The sequence below is a fragment of the Saccopteryx bilineata genome, chromosome 3 (genome assembly GCF_036850765.1).
Source record: "Saccopteryx bilineata isolate mSacBil1 chromosome 3, mSacBil1_pri_phased_curated, whole genome shotgun sequence".
Taxonomy (NCBI): Eukaryota; Metazoa; Chordata; class Mammalia; order Chiroptera; family Emballonuridae; genus Saccopteryx; species Saccopteryx bilineata.
In genome coordinates, this window is record NC_089492.1 from 309702801 (window position 1) to 309722626 (window position 19826).

Below are 19826 nucleotides of genomic sequence, written 5' to 3' on the forward strand. Positions count from 1 at the left end.
TTCTCCTATGTGCCCTGGCCGGGAACCAAACCCGGAGTCCCCTGCACGCCAGGCCAACGCGCTACCGCTGAGGCAACCGGCCAGGGCCAGTAGTTGCTTCTTGTATGTGCTCTGACTCCGTAAGCCTAGCCTGGGGTTTTGAACCAATGACTTTAGCATTCAAGGTTGACACTCTATCCACTGTACCACCACAGGTCAGGGGAAAGCCTTTAAACTGTCAAGTTCCTCTGATCTACTCTGACTGAGTTAGAATCCTCCTCTGGGGGTCCCGAATACCCAGTGTTACTCTTACAGTTATGTTCCCTATGGTGTGACAATGCCTGACACCTAGTCAGAATTCAAATATTTGTTAACTCAACGATTGCCAACGCCCTCCCCTTTTACAATAGTCCTAGGTGCATAAGTAAATGGAGGAGCCTCAGTGGTAAGTTGGAAAAGCAGCAAGGCCAGTGTAAGTGGAACAGAGTTGAATTGGGTGAGTAGAGGGGAGCTAGGTGGCAAGGAGAAAAGGTGGGGGAATGACGAGTAAGTTCTAATACGCATCTGAAGGAGCGAACGTGGGCGTCGTGTCCACCAGAGGTCGCAATGCAGCTCAGTCCACGGTCTCAGAACTACAACTCCCAGCGGCCCTTGGAGTACGCGGCCCTTCCGAAGCAGACAGTGAGGTCCAGCGGCTGCTGGGACTTGTAGTTCAACCCTTCGTGGGGCCGAAGAACTCATTCTTAGGACTGTGAAAGTGTGGGGCTGGGTACTTTCTGCCTTCCTCGGTCTCCATGGTGATGGTTCCGGCGCAGGCACGGGATTTAGCAGCGGCTGGGCCCACTTCCCACTCCCTCCTCTTCACCATCTGCTCCACCTTCACACCTGGCGGGGAGCCGCGGCCGCCGCCTCCGCACCGAGAAGGAGGATTCTGCCGCCACAGGGTGGCGCGTGTGGACTGCTGCGCGGACTACTCCTCCCTCAAACCCAGGAGTCCGGGCCCCAGCCGCCTCCTCTTAAACACAGGCAAAATTGTGAGACCCAGAGACCCATCGAGAGGCCGCAGCGGGCAGTGACTGTCGGGCCACTTGGTGCGTGGCGCCCGTCCGCCCCGCCGGCTGCTCCTCCCACCCCCCTGGCGGGCCTGTGCCACATCATGAAAATTTAATCCCGAATGCATTTGCAGCCCGACGCGGAGAGCTGGTGGTGAAAAGAGCACCCTCCTGGGGCTTGGATCTGGAGGTCGACTCAGCGTTGGGCAGAGAGGCTGGTCTGGAGAAAGGAGCGGGGCAGACAGAAGAAAAGTCCCGGTTCAACCCTAGCGGGGCGGAGCTGAATTCAGGGTGGAATTTAGGAGGCGGGGACAGATCCCAGCGGGAAGGGACAGAACTCAGTGGGTGGAGTCAGAACTGAGAGAGTGGACAGATCCCAAGGTGGAGACGAAATAATTGGAGTCGAAACTGGCAACTGAGAGGGGGCAGTGTAACTGTCGGGGATGAAACTCAGAGAGGAAGGAAATTGGGGGTCAAGAAACTGGGAGGGGGTTGCGCCCAAAGGGGAAACAGAAGAGAAGGGGGATGGAATTCAGAAGGGGAAAGGTGCAAACAAGTGGATGGAAGTCAAAGAGGAAGACACTGGAGGAGGGAAGAACTAGAGGGAACAAAGGGTGAATGGGAATGGGAGCTGGAATTCAGGGGAAAGAATTTCCTGAATAAGAAAAGAACATTCTGAGTAAAAAAGCTGGGTTTGGGGATGATGGTGGAGACGGGGATTGAATTCGCCGAGAGGCGGGGTGTGGAACTGGAGGGCGCAGAAATTAGGAGGAATAAGACTGAGGATGAAACACATAAGGAAACTCAGAGCAAATGGAACTGAAGGGACGAAAATGCGGGGATGAAATTAAGGGAACTGAAGTGGGGGAGGGGTAATATATTTTGGATGGGGAAGAGAAAATCTAGAATAGAAGGAGCTGGAGGGGATAGAATGAGGGAGATTAACTCCGATGAAACTCAGGAGTGAATTCAGAACCTAGAGGTCTGGTCTAGGAATAGAAGGGCCGGGACAGACCGCGAGGGGAGGACGCCAACGAAGGGACAGACTTTAATACAAGGGGCGGGGTCTAGCATGGGGAGGGCGGGGCCTATCCCCGCCCCGCCCCCGACGCTGAGTTCAGTGACAGCCCCCAGGCAGCCCGCACTCGCTGTCTCCTTACCCCCGAGCGGAGCTGCGGGGCGGGCCGGGCCGGGGCGGACCCCGGGAACCCGAACGCGGCCGCCCGGGCCCGCGGGCGGGGGGATCGGCGGTGGGCACCAGCCGCTGCCGCAGCCACCATGGAGTTCCGCCGGGAGGAGTTTCGAAAGCTAGCGGGTCGCACCCTCGGGAAGCTGCACCGGTGAGCGTGGTGGGGGTCCTGGGCGGGGAAGAGGGCGAAGGTCCGAGGAGGGCGCTCATTTCCATCTGGGCGCAGACCGTTAGATGGACAGGCGAGACCCGTGGATAAGGGGTCCACCCATCTGCCCAGTTTTCCATCTCCGCCCCCGACGGTGCTGCTCTCCCTGGTACTGTCTTGTTCATCATCTCGTTTATTTTTCTTCGCCCCACCCATTCCAGTCTCTACCCCTTTCTCTGGGACTGTACGTTCCCCACTCTTTGGGTCTGTAGACCCCTGTCCCATTTTTGGATCTGCGTTCTCCTATCTTCTCTCTTTGTCCTTTCTCTGGACCTCTGTGCCCTCTCTCTGGGTCTCTACTCCAGTTTATCTCTGAGTCTCTGTCCTCCTTTCTCCCATTCTCTGGCTATTGCTCTCACTAGCCCTCTATCAACCCCGCTCTTGGGTCTCTAACTCTCTTCTATTGGGCCTCCATCCTCTCTCTTTGGGTTTTTATCCTCCTACCCTGGGCTCTCCATCACTCTGTTTTTCTCAGATTCCACCACTCAGAGCGTTTAATCTGAAGCTAAAGCGGATTGGGGCCCGTTGGGTCTTGTCCTTGAGGAGAGTTAAGCAGGGAGGAAGAAGCCACGGTATCCTGGGTCTCTGGGGAGAAGGGAGTTGCAGGCCAAACATTAGGCCTCCCAAAGGATATAAGCTAGAGCTAAGAGGGCCTTCTTCCTAGTGAGAGAGGTGACCCCAGTGATCTGGGTGTCCCCAGAACAGACTGGATACCTCCTTCCAGTCTTCCATCCCCAACCCCAGCTTTGGCTCCAAGTCAGAGAAATTACTCAGCTGTGGAGAGGCCTAAAAATATCTGGCCACAGTGCGGGGAGGAGATAGCTTGATCAGTCCCTGCCGCCATGCCCTCAGACCCTGTCCCCGTGGCCCACAGCCCTGACTCCAACTTTAGTGACCCTTTGTCCATCTCGCTAGGTCGTGCAAGTCCTTCTCTAAGTCTTACACAAGTCCTGCTTGCTGCAGATCACCTCCTAGCTCCAATGTTACCCCACCCTCTAGTAACACGAGAGCTGAAAATAAGGCTGGACAGAAGGGAGGGGGCAGGAGGATGGCACAGTGATGGGGAGGCATTGGGGAAGCTGAGATAACCTCACCCCTGCTTTTCCAAATCTCCCAGCCCCTCCCTACCCTTTTTCTCACCTCCTTTCACGAGTTTCTCAAAATACATCAGTGAGAAGTCAGGAGACAGAGAGAGATGCGCTAATGAAGGAGACTGGGGTGGGGGTTCAGTGCGGGAGGGAGGTGCTCTGTAGGCCTCCCTCTCTTAGTCTCTGCTTTTCAACTTCTCATCTGTGCCTGGGTTTCTGCCTGGGTTTCTCTCTGTCAGTCTCTGCCTTGCTCTCACCTCTGCGCTGCCTCCCAGACCCCTAGAGACCCCAGGGCTCAGAGCTCCCACCAGGATGGTCACCAAGGAGTCTGAGCAGAGAAGAGCATTGCATCTGAATCCTGGGATTCACTGTGACAGTTGGAGACAGGGGAGATGCTCTGTTTTGGACACAACACCCTGCTTTTGTTTAACCCTCTGGGGAAACTGAGGCTCAACCCGAGAAGGGGGGGAAATTGATGGATGAGCACTGTTCAAACTCGTCAGCCCCTCCCCAACCTGGGGTGGAGGCTGCAGACTTTCCTCAAGATGAGTGATGCTAGAGGGGGCGGAGAACTCCCTCAGGCCAGGAAACAGAGGCAGACTAGGCAACTTGGGACAAGGACATGGGGGGAAGGGGAGCATGGGAGAAACAGGGAGCCAAAGTGCCTCCTCTGAGTGCCAGGCCTTGGGCAGCGTGATGCTGGGCCAGGAAGTGATCAGGCCCCGTCACTCTTCTTGTGGGTGACCTTGGACATGCTACTATTCATTCCCGGAGCCTCAGTTTCCTTAGTTGTACAGTGGGAAGAGAAAAGAGAAACAAAGTGACATAAGGGGACAGAGACCTGGGAGAGTGGACAGAGAACCTGAGAGAAGCAAAGACAGAGGTCCAGAAATTGAGAAACCTTTATTTTGGTTAACAGCGGGCTGCAATCACATCTTGAGTTTCAGGGTCAAATAGCATCTGATATCAACTTGGGTCAAAGTCTAATCTCATTGGCTGACATGTTCTGATAGAGGGTGGCAGTGCCTCCACCTTGTACTAGTCATTCTGGGGGCTTCCCTCCCCCTCTCTCCAGCTCTCTGAATCCCTTTCTCAGGGTCTCATTCCTCATACCCCTGGGGCCCCATCCACTCCCCTACTCTCTTTCCGCCCCACCCCCATCCATTTCTTAACATTCCTCCCCCCCCTTCTTAAGTTCTAGGACAGGGAGGGTAGCTGTATTCTCTCATCTCTTCCACCACCTCCCCCCAGACCGTCTGGCTGTTCTTTCCTCCCCCGTCCCAGTCTCCCTCACCTCCATCTGTTCTAGCCCCTTCCTGGGATCCAGCCCGATCCTCTGGCTGCTTACCCGCCTCAGAGAGGAGCCGCACCTCACAAATCACGTTCTCAGCCTGCCTCCTCCTTCTCCTGGTCTCTTTATCTTTCAGTGCTCTGGTTCTCTGTACATATGTCCTCTCTCCGGGTTTTTGTCCCCGGCTTTGGGTCACTGTCCCCTCTCTCTGTGTCACTGTCGTGTCCCCCCCCCTCCCTTGGGGTCTCTGCCCCTGTCCTATTCTCTTCTTGCCTCTCTGGGTCTCTGGGTCCCTCTCTCTTGGGGTCCCTGTCCCCTTCTCTCTGGATCTCTCTCTTCCTTCTGTGTCTCTGACCCTTTTTCTTAACCTCTGCCCTCTCTCCACCCCACTCTCCTTTTGGGTCTTTCACACCTCTGGACACCTCTCCCTGCAGCCTCTCTCTGGATTTGAGGTGGCTCACCAAGGATCCTATCCATCATCACAGACTAAATCCCTGATCCAGAACAGGCGGGGGCGAGAGCCTCGCTGGGGACTGAGCCAATCCCCCTACCAGGGCCATCTGTCCCTTGCCAGGACACCACCCAACACTCCCCCTCCCTGTCCCCTAGGCTGACAGCCTGAACTCAAGGTTCTCCAGGGATGCCTGGCTTGACTGCTGGATTCCAGGGTCCCGGAAGTCATCCAAGCCCCTAGGAATCGGCTTCTGGTGGCTAAATAAAATCAGCTGGACGTTAGCCCCACATCTGGGGAACTGGAAGCATAGAAGGGCACGCCACAGGGGGCAGGAGAGGAGGGACGTCGGTGTATATATAGCAGACATGGCGGAACAGCATCTGTTCTTTTGACACCTTTGCTGAAGCATCTCCTTAGTGCCTTTTGCTTCCTCAAATAGACTCATATCTGGAGGAGGGGGCTAGAGAGTCTCTGAGCCTTGGGATGGGGGCTGGGGACACAGGCGTTCCGATTGCAAAGGGTAGTGTGGGGTCTAAAACTCCTGAGTTGAGAGTTGACAGGGCTTGGGGTGAAGGGAACTGAGAACCTCGACACCCGAGTCTGCAGGAGGAGGAGTCTGGGGGTCGAGATTTCCTGGATTCTGGGGAGAGAAGGGGTTGGACACCCGGGGAATGAAGGAGGAAATGCGGGCTTAGGTAGACCCCTGGGTCTTTTTCAGGTAGGAGGTTTTGCCCTGGACTCCTGTGTCACAGGGAGGAGGGGACTGGGGCTCTGGACGTCTGAGTCTTTGACTCTTACTGCCCCGCAGCCTTCTGGAGAAGCGGCAGGAAGGTGCAGAGACACTGGAGCTGAGTGCTGACGGGCGACCAGTCACCACGCAGAGTCGGGACCCGCCGGTGGTGGACTGCACCTGCTTCGGCCTCCCTCGCCGCTACATTATCGCCATTATGAGCGGTCTGGGATTCTGCATCAGCTTTGGCATCCGCTGCAACCTGGGCGTGGCCATCGTCTCCATGGTCAACAACAGCACGACCCACCGCGGGGGCCACCTGGTGGTGCAGGTAGCTCAGGGCGGGAGCCCCGGTACTATCCACGCCCCGATGACGTCATATTCAACCCAGCATCGCCCAGACCACGCCTCCTTCCACGACTCCGCCTGAGTAGCTCCGCTCACCTGCCCCACCCCCTTAGCTCGGACTCTGCCTGAAAGATCATTCCTTCTTAAGCCCCGCCCTTATCTACTGAAGCCCCGCCTCTATTGAGTTCAGGTCCCTAATTTCAAAATGTAGACTGCCCCAATATTACGTTCCCTATGTGTTGACCCTTCTCTTATTGGGCCTCCTAGCAACTTTTGCTCCACCTGCGGCCCCCACCTGTCCCAGTATCCATCTACTTTATCCCAGTCCATCAGAGGCTCCCCACTGAATTTTAATCCTGGTTTTTCTGAAGCTCTGTTGCTGCTAAATCCTGCTTTGTTTGCTCTGGCTATTACCTAAATCCTCCTTCACATTAGACCTTCTCCTTATTTTAATTTCAATGTAGGCTGTGCCTCTGTCTCAGAAAACAAAATTCTGATTATGGCTGTGCTTACCCTGACTCTAGCTCCTTTCAAACAGGCCCAACCCCTTGGCTACTTCTTGTCCCTGACTAGAACTCATCCGGATTATTCCGTAAACAGTTTCTAAATTGGTTCAAAATAGAGAAAGAATTCCCCACCCCGAATACGGGCCCCTAGACATTCAAAGAAGGGTACTGAGGCAGGGAAACAGGCAGAGTGAGGCGTCTAAGCAGCAACAGACCCCGTGGCTTCGAGTCCAGGCTTTAGCAACATGGAGAAGCCTAGTTTGGGATGGACCGAGGGATGGCGTAAGTTCTGATTGGCAGGTGTTTGGGCAAGAAAGTGGATTCTTGTTGCTGATTGGCCAGGGGACTAAGTCTGTGGGTGCTGATTAGAGGAAGGGGAGAGCCTGAGAAGAACACTGGTTTGATGTGCTTTTTGGCCCACAGAAAGCTCAGTTCAACTGGGATCCAGAGACTGTTGGCCTCATACACGGCTCCTTTTTCTGGGGCTACATTGTTACCCAGATTCCTGGGGGATTTATCTGCCAAAAATTTGCAGCCAACAGGTACGGAGAGAAGGGTGATCTCAAGGTAGGTGGGAACCACACTTGCGTGGGTGGAGTTAGTGTGGTTCGGCATTTGGGGGCTATGGAAAAATGGGAGGAGCCTGGGATGCGGTCTTAGAGAAAGACAGGGCTTGTGATGGTGGAAGGTGTGAATCACAGAGAGGATGGGGTCTGGGGTTATGGGGAACCAGATTCTACTGCGGGCAGAGAGAGCAGAATCTAGGCATGGTGGGATAGCTGAACTCTTTTTTCGGACCACGGACTCTTCCCACAGGGTTTTTGGCTTTGCTATTGTTGCTACATCCACTCTAAACATGTTGATCCCCTCGGCTGCCCGAGTCCACTATGGTTGTGTCATCTTCGTGAGGATCCTGCAGGGGTTGGTAGAGGTAAAGCCCCGCCCCAGATGACCCCCCCATCTGACCCCACCTCTTCTCATTGACTTTGGCTTTCTTCTTAGGGGGTCACGTATCCCGCCTGCCACGGGATCTGGAGCAAATGGGCCCCTCCCTTAGAACGGAGTCGCCTGGCGACAACAGCCTTTTGCGGTGAGAGGAAGAGACTGGGATCTATCTAGATTTGTGGGTCTGAGAGCAGAGGGGCACCTGGCCCGATGTATTTGTGGGAGAAGGGGCTGTGGCTTGTACTTCTGTGTCCGTATTCCTGGATCCTGAAGGTAGATAGGTCTGCTTTCTCTACCGCATTCTCCCCTTAGGTTCCTATGCTGGGGCGGTGGTCGCGATGCCTCTCGCCGGGGTCCTGGTGCAGTACTCAGGATGGAGCTCTGTGTTCTACGTCTACGGTAAGGGGCCCCGGACGCCTGGGTCCGGGTGGCGCTGGGGAGGAGTGAGGCCGGTCGTCACCTCGCTTCTATCCCCCCCATGACCTTCCCCAGGCAGCTTCGGGATCTTCTGGTACCTGTTCTGGCTGCTTGTCTCTTATGAGTCCCCTGCGCTTCACCCCAGCATTTCGGAGGAGGAGCGCAAGTACATCGAGGAAGCCATCGGCGAGAGCGCCAAACTCATGAACCCCATCACGGTCCGGGCCCAAGCCTACGGGGCGGGGGCGCAGTGGGACAAGGAGAGATATCCAGGCAGGGAGGCGGGAGAAAAGGGGGCTTCGAACCCATACAACTTGTAGATCGAAGTGGATTCGGGTAGACTCTGAGGAGACTGGACGGGAACGCCAAGTGGGCGGGGCTAGAACCTAGGAGGCCGGGTCCAAGTCGGGGGAGGACCCGATTAGTAGCTGCTGAGGGCAGAGCTAGATGGCTAGGTGGGCGGAACCACTGGTGGGGCGTGGTTAAACCGGCAGACGCAGGATTAGAATGTGGGGGTTTTGCTTAGACTCTGGGGTGGGTAAGGGTAGATTTAGGAATCGTAACCGAATGGAAAAAGATTCTTGGGCCTACATTTGTGGGTCCCTGAGAATCATCGTGGGGTCCCGACAAATCCAAACCTGAAGGGCCACTGTATAGTCAGGACCCCTGTATCCCTAAAGTGTCATAGTGAGGCTAGGATGCCAGGGTCCCCCCTCAGGTACAAGACTGAGCTGGCGCCCCGCAGTACCTGGAGGTTTTAGTGAAGTCGGGAAACGAGGTCTCTGTGGGACTCCAGGGGGTCCCTGAAGGGACGCGGAGAGCGCCAGCCCTGGTGTCTGTCTTAGCGGCTTTTCCTCTTGCCCCACGCAGAAGTTTAGCACACCCTGGAGACGCTTCTTCACGTCCATGCCCGTCTACGCCATCATCGTGGCCAACTTCTGCCGCAGCTGGACGTTCTACCTGCTCCTTATCTCCCAGCCCGCCTACTTCGAAGAAGTGTTCGGCTTCGAGATCAGCAAGGTGGGTCCCAGGAGGGGAGGGCAGGGGTGAGGCGGAGTGCCTGCCAAGGGGTTGGGATGAGGGACAGGGAGGAGCCAATGATGCACAAACCGGGTGGAGACGTCTGGCCGGTGCCCCCTGAGCCCCTGTCCTGTACTCCCACCGGCGCAGGTGGGCCTGGTGTCAGCGTTGCCCCACCTGGTCATGACCATCATCGTGCCAATCGGCGGTCAGATTGCTGACTTCCTGAGGAGCCGCCGTATCATGTCCACCACTAACGTGCGCAAATTGATGAACTGTGGGGGTGAGTGGCGCGGGGCCTGGACCTGGTCTGGGACCGCCTGGGCCGGCTGGTGCGCGGTGGACGCATCAAGGGGGCGGAGCCTCCAGAGGAGGAGGTGGGGCCAGAGGGCGTGTCCAGGATGTGTGTGTCCAAAAAGGCGGAGTCAGGGTGAGGCTGGGCCTGGATGGAACAGAATCTCAGATAGTCTCAGACGTTCGTGGGGAGTGTGTGTGACTATGCAGGTGGAACAGAGGAGAGACCTAGTTGGGTATGAAGAGCAGGGCCTACACGGGACAGGGCGGAGTGGATGGCATGTAAGTGATGAAGAGAGGCTCTGAGTGGGGGACCTGGAAAGACAGGGCTGGGCGGCTACTGCCTAAGGAGTGTGGACAGAGAGGGAAGGTGCGAAGGTGCGTCTTCAGGGCATATCCTAGGCAGGGAGTAACCCAGGCAGGGAGAGGGGCTATGGAGGGCCCAGCTGGGGCACAGGAGACTGTGTGGGCTGGTGGCCCAGGGCCAGGCTTAGTGCTGGCACTGGTGGAATGAGGGGCAAAGCCAGGGACAGGCGTGGGTTGGAGTGGGATTACGTGTGGAGAGACAGTGAGGGGCGGCTGGCACTCAAATGAGAAGGTCCTTTGCAGGTTTCGGCATGGAAGCAACGCTGCTGCTGGTGGTCGGTTACTCGCACTCCAAAGGTGTGGCCATCTCTTTCCTGGTCCTGGCAGTGGGCTTCAGCGGCTTCGCCATCTCCGGTGAGAACTGTGGACCCGCAGCTTGGGGGAATCTGGACAACGTTGTGGGGAACTTCAAGGCTCAGGAAGGGGACCTCCCAGCCACGCAAAAGGTGGACTAGAAAGAGCAGCTGGGAGTAGGTTGGTAGGAGTCGGGGAAGGGATGGCTCAAAAGGCATCAGTGGAGGAAGATTCAAGTGTGACACCTCTTGGCTCACCTTGCCAGGGTTCAACGTGAACCACTTGGACATCGCTCCGCGCTATGCCAGCATCCTCATGGGCATCTCCAATGGCGTAGGCACGTTGTCGGGCATGGTGTGCCCCATCATTGTGGGCGCCATGACCAAGCACAAGGTTGGTGCACATGCCTTGACCCACTCGCCCTCCACCTCTTGCATGGTACCTCCCTGCTGTGCTGTATTTTCCCTAGGCTCCACCCCTGACCTCTGCAGGTGTCTTTGAGCTTCTCTCTGGGTCTGTCTTCCTTTCTCTGGGCTTCCCCTCCCCCTCTCAGGTTCTCTGTCACCTCCTGTGTCTCTGGCCTCCGATCTCACCTCCCCATTGTCCCCTCCACAGACTCGGGAGGAGTGGCAGTATGTGTTTCTAATTGCCTCCTTGGTGCACTATGGGGGTGTCATCTTCTACGGGATCTTTGCTTCTGGGGAAAAGCAGCCATGGGCAGAGCCCGAGGAGATGAGCGAAGAGAAGTGTGGCTTTGTTGGCCATGACCAGCTGGCAGGCAGTGATGAAAGTGAAATGGAGGATGAGGCTGAGCCCCCTGGGGCACCCCCTGCTCCCCCTCCCTCCTATGGCGCCACACACAGCACAGTTCAGCCCCCAAGACCCCCACCCCCTGTCCGGGACTACTGACCATGTGCCTCCCACTGGATGACAGTTTCTAGAACCTCCATTCCACACATCTCTGGCCTGAGTGACAGTGTCAAGGAACCCCAGTCCTCTCTGTCCTGCCTCAGGCCTAAGAAGCATTCACCCTTGTTCCCAGTGCTGTCAGACCCTCTTCCTTCTCCAGTTGCCTCTCAGGGGTAGTGAAGCTGCAGAGTGGCAGTTTCAAGGATACCCACATTCCCCTAAAGGTTCCCTTCACGTGTTCTGCCTCAGTGGTTTCAAATCTCTCCTTTCAGGGCTTTATTTGAATGGATAGTTCAATCTTGCATTCTCTCTTGTGGTTTTGAGGCACTTTCCCCCCTTCCTTTAACCCCAGGGACCCTGAGATTACTCAGCCTCCCTCCCTTTCAGAAAAACTCAGATCTCCCTCTAGAAGTTTCAAATCTCTCCTAATTCCCTTCTGCATTTTCCTAGTTGATTTAACCACTCACCCATTATCCCCTCCATTTTCGAAATTGATTCTCACCAGCGTTTCTGAAGGAAAATGGCGGTTTCCAGACATCCCCATCCCCTCTCTCTTCACCGCCCTCCATCAGCAGATTCTGCTGAAACACCAAATCCCTCAAGACCTTCTCCCTAGCTTAGCACAATGTCTAGGAAAACAAGCAAGATGGCGGTTTTATCAGTATGCCTCTCTGCGCTCCCATGCACTTTTTCTGACACTGTTTTCAAGTTTAAATAGTGGCTGCTCAAGTTCATCAAGTGGTTTGAAGCCACCATCATTGAACTTCCCCCTGGTGGTTTCAGGATGTCCCTCTTCCCCCCAACTCCTTGCACTTTATTCTCCTGGGTGGTTTCAAACTACCCTTATTTACTCAGTGGGCATTTGTTGTGTCCCTAGGGGCTAAATGACTCAAAATCTGGGATGCTGCCACCTCTCACACACCTCTCTTTTGGCTTAGAATTTGGGGAACATATATAGGAGAAGTCACAGAATCCCAGGGAAGGGAATGGGACTGGGGTCGAGGGATGTTTTTCCTGGGGCAGGGTATGTCTTTGTATCTCTGTCTCTGTGACTGTAAATTTGCCCTGCCCCACTCCCAATAAAATGCTTTGGTGTACACACCCAGTCGTCGTCAATGGGTCAATGGCCGTGGGAGTCGCAGGAGTTCCAGCCCCAGCTCCTTCTTCCTCAGACCTGAGAGTCCCAGCCCTCTTCTCCTGCGGGCCCGGTATTCTAGGACCCTAGGCACCCTCCTCCCCCAGGACTCAGGCCAGAAGAGAAGAAGAGATGTCCACGGGAAGGATCACGTGATTTATTCGGCCTCAGCGGGTGTTCTCCGGTCACAGCGAAAGCATCTCTGTGTGTTGGGCTCTATCTGAGAGTATCACTATGTAGCAAAGCACGCCAGGAGAATAGGACCTTTGGGTTCTTCTTCTGTCTGGGGATGGCGCAGGTCTGGCGGGACCGAGCGGGGGCTTCACAGAAAGTTGTTGGGGAGCAAGGCGGGGGAGAGAGGCTCTAGACGCTGGGGGCGGCCCCCGCGGGGCGGCGGGGGCAGCTTGGGAGGCAGCGGAGGAGTGGGCGGCGGCTGCTTGGTGGCGATATGTGAAGGGACCCAAGCGTCCGGATCATAAAAATAGATATCGTAGGGCTCCTTCGGAGTGTCCAAATGTATAACTATGGGAGCAAAAGGGTCAGGTCATCTCCAGGCTGACACAGAGCCTGTCCCCCTGCGACCCGGCTGGCCAAAAAGGAGGAGGGAGAGAGAGAAGATGCTGACTGTCCATTGGATCTGGGTTTTCAAATCGAAGAGCGAGGGCCTCAGTGTAGACGAGGGCGTGTGGTGTCTGCGGATCAGGGGCGGGGCCTGAAGTGAAGAGGGCGGGGATTACAGGGTTCCAGGAGGGGGAGGGCCGGGGCTTGCAGGGACCAGTGGTAGCAGCCAGTCCCAGCTGCTCTGGGGAGGCACTGGGTTTGTGTGTGTGAAATTTCAGAGAATTGGGAGGCAAGACGTGACCATGGAGGGGTCAGGGTTTCTGTTGACCTTGGATGGGGGACCTGTATTTCTTGGCAGGGCGCCCTAAAGTGCCAGGCGAAACCAGGTTAAAGAAACGGGTAGGCATTCAGGGCAGGGCACTGTGAGGATCGCTCACCTGGCTCGTCTCCATCGTTTGGAAGCCGGTGGTGTGCGAAGGGCCGGTGTCGAGCCCCCCGGCGGTAGAGACACCACAGCAGAAGGAAAACGCCGATCAGCAGACCGGTCCCAGCGAAGAAGAGGCACAAAGTCCCGCCCGCCGTGCCCCGGGGGCGCCCCACCAGGGTCACACCTGAAGGAAGGAGGCATGGAAATGAGCAATTTAAACTACGAGCATCTTCCTCCCCAAGCACCCAGTAGTCTGGGTTCCAACCCCCCTCCTCCCTCAGACCCTGGAGTCCGCATCCTAGCCCCTCACCGGTTTCCTTTACTCGTTCCACCACGATGATCGTGTTGACTCTCTCACCTCGGCTGCGCCTCTGTGAGGCCCTCAGAGTGGCAAGGGCCCGCTGATTGGGTGGTCCTGAAGGAGCAGGGGGGTCCGCAATACGGGATGAGGGAGGAGGGGTATCTGGCCTTTTAGGGCTAGAGTTCTGAGAGGCCCTGGGCTCGACGGTCCCAAGAAAATCTGAGGTGGGAAATTTAAGGGGGTTGGGCTGGATGGCTGCAAGGGTTTCTGGTTCGGTATTCAGCTCATTGAGAACAGTAGCTTGGTCCTTGAAGGGTGCAGGCATTTCTGGGTGAAGACTGGTGGAGATTTCAGGGTCAGAGTCTATGGGGATCTTTGTTGCATCTTGGTAGTGGGTTGTGGGGAATTCTGATTGGGGAATTTCAGTGGTGCCAGGGTTGTGGGTTATATGGGATTCTGAGTTGGGGGTGTTGGTAGGGTCAGGATGGAGAGTCTGAAGGAATTCAGAGTTTGTGGTCACAGTGGAGTTGAGGTCATGGGTTTCTGGAGTTTGGGGGTGAAAGGTTTTGGTGAGGTCAGGATTAAGGGCTTCTGCATATGAGATTTCAGTGGAGTTAAGTTTGGAAATCCCTGGGAATTCTTGGTGTAAAGTTTGGGTAGGGTCAGGACTTTGGGTCCCAGGAAATCCTGGGTGTAAAGTTTTGGAGGTATTAAGTTTTGGGGTCTCAGGGGATTCTGAGTGTGGAATTTCAGTCAGGTCAGTTTTGGGCGTCTCAGAAGGCTCCAGATGGGTCATTTGGGAGAAGTTAACTTTGGGGGTCTCCACGAGTTCTGATATTGATGTATTGAGTGAGTTAGGTTTGGAGGTCTCATTGAAGTCATGGGGAGAGGGCTCAGAGAAAACCGCAGGAGGCGTCTTGGAGGGCTCAGGAGAAGCAATCCCAGGGGATTCTGGATTAGGCTGGTGGCGAGTGAAATTTTCAGAAGCTTGAGGGAAGGTTTCAGAAGAGTGGCCCATCCTCAGGAACTCAGAGCCCACAGTGGGTGAGGGCAAAGGCGCAGCCTTGGAAGCCAGTTCAGCGAGGATGAAGACAAGGAGAAAGAGGATGGGGCTGAAGGATTTCATAATTCTGGAAGATGCCTATAGCTTCAGGGGAGTGGGAAGGAAGCGGTTAAGGAAGAAGGTTGCCGGCGAGTCCCTGCCCCCTTCTGGAGGCCACGCCCGCTCTAGGAGGCCACGCCCACTGGTCCCCCAGGTGGACCACATCTCCCGCCCCGCTCGGCACTAGGGAAAGCAGGTGAACATTACTGCAAGTCCCTGAAGGTTGGGGCGTTGGCCGCCGCAGTTAGGGAACACTGAGGCAAAAGGCTTCTTGGGAGTCGTAGTTAGTTTTATCCTTTTTCTCAAGGGAGTCCCAGAAAAATTGGGATAAAATGACACCTCTCCAAACCCTCAGGCTTCCTGGGCTTCGACTTTGGAGGATATAGATCTCCAAATGGGCACAAGATCACTTGCTCTCCGAGGGTCCCAGGGACACTATGACTCAACAGTTGTTTAAACTAGAAAAGGCTCAGAAGGGACTGGGAACCGAGGGTCTGAACGTCTGGCTGTGAGGGTGGAAGGAGATTCCTGGGTCCTTGACAAGAACGCTGCTGGGGGTTCAGACTCCCCGTTCCCAGAGGGTGGCGGGCACTGTGGTTCTAAATTCCTGGGTTTTTTTGAGGGGAAAAGCCTGAAGGTTCAGATGCCTAAAAGTTTGAGGGAGCCACACTTGGGGGGCTGGGTTACAGGGGAGAAAGAAAATGAGAGTCTTGAACTCTTGGGTCCTGAGTTACAAAAAGACTGGATCTGACCAGTGGTGCGCAGTGGATAGAGCGTCCACCTGGGATGCTGAGGTTCTAGGTTCGAAACCCCGAGGTCACCCTCTTGAAGGCAGACTCAGGGGACTCATCCGGTTTGAGCGCTGGGTTTCAGGCTTGAGTGCGGGATCATAATCATGATCCTAAGGTCGCTGGCTTGAAGCCCAAGGTCGCTGGCTTGAGCAAGGCGTCACTGGCTCAACTGGAGCACCCCCGCCCCCGTCAAGGCACGTATGACAAGCAGTCAAGCAGTCAATGAACATCTAAAGTAACTCAGCTACGAGTTCATGCTTCTCACCTCCTTTCCTTTTTTTCTCTCTGTCGCTAAAAATAAATAAATAAACAAACAAAAATTTTTTAAAAAAGGAGATGCTGAGTGTTGGGTCTTCCAGAGATAGGGTGTAGGGGTCTGGATTCCTAAGCCTGAAGGAGGGAAGAATGGTGGGAAACTCAGGTCTCTCTTTATTGAGGATGGAGCTTAGATTTTAGTGTCTCAGGGGCTGGTCTAGGGCAGAGATGCCGAGATCTGTGATCAGGTGGAGGTAGGAGCTGGCAGCTGTGGTCGGGTGGAGGTAGCGGTGGCAAACACTTGGATGGGACAGGGCTACCTGGTGCCTTGGGGTCTCCTACCTGTTCAGTGGGGTCCACAATAACAGCAGGTGAGCAGAGCTGGATACGGAGAGTAGTGAATGCTGCAGAATAACTGGGTGGAGCAGCAGGGAGGGAGGGTCCCAGAGGCGCAAGTGATGCACCTGACCCAGGATCTCTGGGGATCCTGGGAGCCTAGCAACAGCTTGGGCTCTTAAAGGAACAGAGATAAAGGCCATTGTCTCTGGACAGGGTAAAGGAGTTAGGGACTGGATCATCTCTTGGAGGAAAGTGTCCCAACCTAGCTATTTCCCCTTTGAAAGCACCGCTCCATCCTCTCCTACACCCAGCCCAAGGGTCCAAGCCCCTGGTGCCCTGCACCATAGAGACCCAGGAGTCGGCCCCTCAGCCCCTTCTCCTCAGATCCAGTAACATAGATTCCCAGACGCCTCCTCCACCAGAACTCAGGAGGCTGGCTCTTGTCATCTTCATTCTGAAACCCAGGAGCCCAAGCTCAGGCCCTGTTCCCCTCGTCTCTGGGGAACTAGGAGTCCAGCTCCTCATATTTTGCAAGATTGCTACTCCCTTTGGAACTCTCCAACCTTTGCTTACCTCCCCACTGCGTAGAGTGAATCTTTTTAAGAGCCAAAGTGGTTTTGGATTGGGGTTTATCTTCATCACACCCCCAAACTCCTCCCGGAAAGCATCAGACACATCCACAGGGTAGATCAGGGGACTGTCTCTTCGCCAGCATTTTTAGACTCTCCTGATTTACCCCTGTCATTTAACCTGCCGTCACCCCCCCCCAACACACACACACACACACACACACACACACACACACACACACCCTTTGTTTTTTCTTGTCTTTCCCTCTTCTCTATCTCACACTTTATTTTTCTGGTTCTCTCCCCACCTGGATTTATCCCTGGGCATCTCTATCCAGAATGGCTGTTCTTCCATTTCCTTCTATTTTTCTGAGTCTTTCCCATCATCTCTAGCTGACTCTCTTTGTTAATTTCCTTTTTCTCTTCCTTCCTTTTCCTTTCTTCCTCCTTTCCTTTCCCCCTTCTCTCTGCCTGTCCTTCTTTCTCATGGTTACTTCATCTCTTTGTGTCTCTGCTTTTCCCCATCATTCCCTCCTTTGTGGCTTCTCCAGTGTCTCTTTCTCGGCATCTCTGGCTTCTGCTCTGATGGTCTCTCTGCCCGTCTCTATTTTTATCCCTCTGACACACCCCCTGTCCACCTCTCTGTCTGTCTGTCTCTTCCCCTCCCGCTTTTCCTGAGGTCCCAGCTCTTGGTCCCAATTAGTTGGTTGCTGCCGACAGCGGCGGTGGCCCCCACCCCCGGCTCCTCATTACAGCTGGTGGCTCCTAATGAGCCTGGGGGGAGGCTGACCCCGCGCCCCTGGCCCCCTGGTCTGCGTCACTGCCCGCTGCGGGGGCTGTGGAAAGGATATAAGGGGGCTGCCAGCCTCGCTGCCCAAGCCCACTGCGCAGTAGGGGGTCCTGCTATCGGGCTGCCTGGAGTGGGTAAACTCGGGTTTGGGCCAGGATACGGGCCTCACGGAGCCCTTCCCTGACTCTCCACAGGTAATGGAGACTCGCAAGGCGCCCAGGAGCTTCCGGGTGCGGCTCCTGCTGCTGCTTCTGCTGCTTGCGCCCTGGGGCGTCCGCACTGCCTCGGGCGTCGCCCTGCCTCCGGACGGGGTCTTCAGGTACGTGCATGCCCAGAAGTCTCCGGGAAGGGTGAGGGCTCAGAGACGTGGGAAGAGACCCAAAGGGAAAGGGGGGAACAGAGACTCAGAGAAGGGGACAGAGACCAAGAGAGAGGAGGACAGAGACTAGGGGTGTGGGTGGACAGGAAGTCAGCAAGAGAAAGATATACAAAAAGGTAAATTCTGAGAAAGGCTTTGAGAGACTTAAAAGGAGTCAAAGCAGAAACGGATTCGTTCCTTGAACGATTATTGAGTTCTTGGGGTGTTGCCAGTCCATGCTCTGAGTGCGGAGGCGGTCCAGGGCATCAGGATCGGTCTCCGTACTCAGCTCCGAACCTGGAGAACAGAGGGACAGAGCCACTGCACTGGTGCAGTAACAGGGCTTCAAGTTAGACCACAAGGAGGACCGGCGGCGGGTGAGTAGGGGGCCTGGATGCACGGTAACCGCATCTCTCGGTCTCCCCGCAGCCTCCGCTCCCCCAGTCGGGCCTGGACGGGTCCGGCCACCCGCGTGTCGCGGCGGAGCCTGGCACTGGCGGACGACGCGGCTTTCCGGGAGCGCGCGCGGATGCTCGCCGCCCTGGAGCGCCGCCACTGGCTGAACTCGTACATGCACAAGCTGCTGGTGCTGGACGCGCGCTGAGCGCCAGCCGGCGGGCGCGCTAATAAAGACCCCGCTGTGTGCGTCAGATTGCGCCTCCTTCTTGCTTGCTTGCGTCCGTGTGTGTGTGTGTGTGTGTGTGTGTGTGTGTGTGTGTAAGGGGGCGGGGTACCGGGAGAGTCCAGCACCTGTTACACTGGCGTCTTGCCCCTCAGTCCCCCCTTTTCTCTCCTTTTTTTTTAAAATCGTCATTCCCTTCATTCATGCATACCCTCTCCTCTCGATCTCTGCTCTACCGCTGCCCCCACCCGAGCTCTGTTCCCAGATCTCACTCTGTGCCTTTGTCCCTCCCCACCTGTGTCTCTGCTCCCACCCAACCCCCGAGTCTCCCTACTTCTCTCTGAGTCTCTGCCCCCTCCTCCAGGTCTCTTTCGCTCTCTAGGTTTCTGTCCTCCTTTCTCTGAGTCTCTGAACTGCTCTTTCACCCTCCTGGGAATCTCTATCTTCTCTCTCTACTCTTCTCACTTCTAAAACTCTTCCTTTTCTTCTTCTTCTAGTTCTTCTTCTTCTTCTTCTTCTTCTTCTTCTTCTTCTTCTTCTTTTTGTGACAGAGACAGAGAGACACACAGAGAGGGGCAGACAGACAAGAAGGGAGAGAGATGACAAGCATCAATTCTTTGTTGCAGCACTTAGTTGTCCATTGATTGTTTTCTCATCTGTGCCTTGCTTGAGCAGGTGGCTTCAGATGAGCTAGTGACCCCTTGCTCAAGCCAGCGACCTTAGGCTTAAGCCAGCGACCATGAGGTCATGTCTATGATCCCACACTCAAGCCAGCGACCCTGCACTCAATGTGGTTTCGAACCTGGGTCCTCTGCGTCCCAGTCCGATGCTCTACCCACTGCGCCACTACCAGGTCAGGCTTCCTAGCATTCCTTTTTTTAAAGCTTAGGTTTTTTTTAAATTTTTATTTATTTATTTATTTATTCATTTTAGAGAGGAGAGAGTTAGAGTGAGAGAGAGAGAGAGAGAGAGAGAGAGAGAAGGGGGGAGGAGAAGGAAGCATCAACTCCCATATATGCCTTGACCAGGCAAGCCCAGGGTTTTGAACCGGTGACCTCAGCATTCCAGGTCAACACTTTATCCACTGCGCCACCACAGGTCAGGCCTTCCTAGCATTCTTAATCACTTTCTTTTTTCTCTGCCTGACTCCTCTGTGTCTTCCTTTGAGTCTCTGACTCTCACTCCCTTCCAGGTCTCAATTCTGTCTATTTCGCCATTTAGTCTCCCTTACCCCGACTTCTCTCTGGACGCAGTGGAAAAATCTAGGATGCTGGCGTGAGATGCACCTATTATTGAATACCAGGTTCCCCTCAAACTAGCTGTGTGGCATTGGAAAGGGCTTAACCTCTGAGTATCCTTTTCCTCATCTGAGAATTAAACCAGATGCACTATGAAAGGACTTCAGCATAGCTCCAGGCACGAAGCAAACACTTTCATTAGAAAAGGGTTTCCTGGTCCCGGCCAATTAGTTTAGTCTATTAAGAGC

The 19826-nt window shown here is 55.2% G+C and overlaps 3 protein-coding genes across 3 annotated transcripts; 2 read left to right on the plus strand and 1 right to left on the minus strand.

Moving 5' to 3' along the window:
• The first annotated feature begins 2206 nt into the window (after window positions 1–2206).
• SLC17A7 (solute carrier family 17 member 7) lies at window positions 2207–12191 on the plus strand. Its single transcript, XM_066271574.1, has 12 exons — window positions 2207–2371; window positions 6070–6322; window positions 7269–7387; window positions 7662–7776; window positions 7848–7935; window positions 8103–8189; window positions 8283–8425; window positions 9078–9227; window positions 9378–9510; window positions 10131–10241; window positions 10447–10574; window positions 10797–12191. The coding sequence occupies exons 1-12, from the start codon at window positions 2310–2312 to the stop codon at window positions 11088–11090; spliced, it is 1683 nt and encodes a 560-aa protein (XP_066127671.1). The 5' UTR covers window positions 2207–2309; the 3' UTR covers window positions 11091–12191.
• Window positions 12192–12360: 169 nt separating this feature from the next.
• GFY (golgi associated olfactory signaling regulator) lies at window positions 12361–16086 on the minus strand. Its single transcript, XM_066271575.1, has 4 exons — window positions 16005–16086; window positions 13524–14661; window positions 13224–13397; window positions 12361–12747 (listed from the first exon to the last, which is right to left on the minus strand). The coding sequence occupies exons 2-4, from the start codon at window positions 14638–14640 to the stop codon at window positions 12548–12550; spliced, it is 1491 nt and encodes a 496-aa protein (XP_066127672.1). The 5' UTR covers window positions 14641–14661; window positions 16005–16086; the 3' UTR covers window positions 12361–12547.
• A 1389-nt stretch (window positions 16087–17475) lies between these two features.
• On the plus strand, window positions 17476–18322 carry PTH2 (parathyroid hormone 2). Its single transcript, XM_066265272.1, has 2 exons — window positions 17476–17679; window positions 18148–18322. Exons 1-2 carry the CDS (start codon window positions 17558–17560, stop codon window positions 18320–18322), a joined length of 297 nt encoding a protein of 98 aa, XP_066121369.1. The 5' UTR covers window positions 17476–17557.
• Window positions 18323–19826: the final 1504 nt, after the last annotated feature.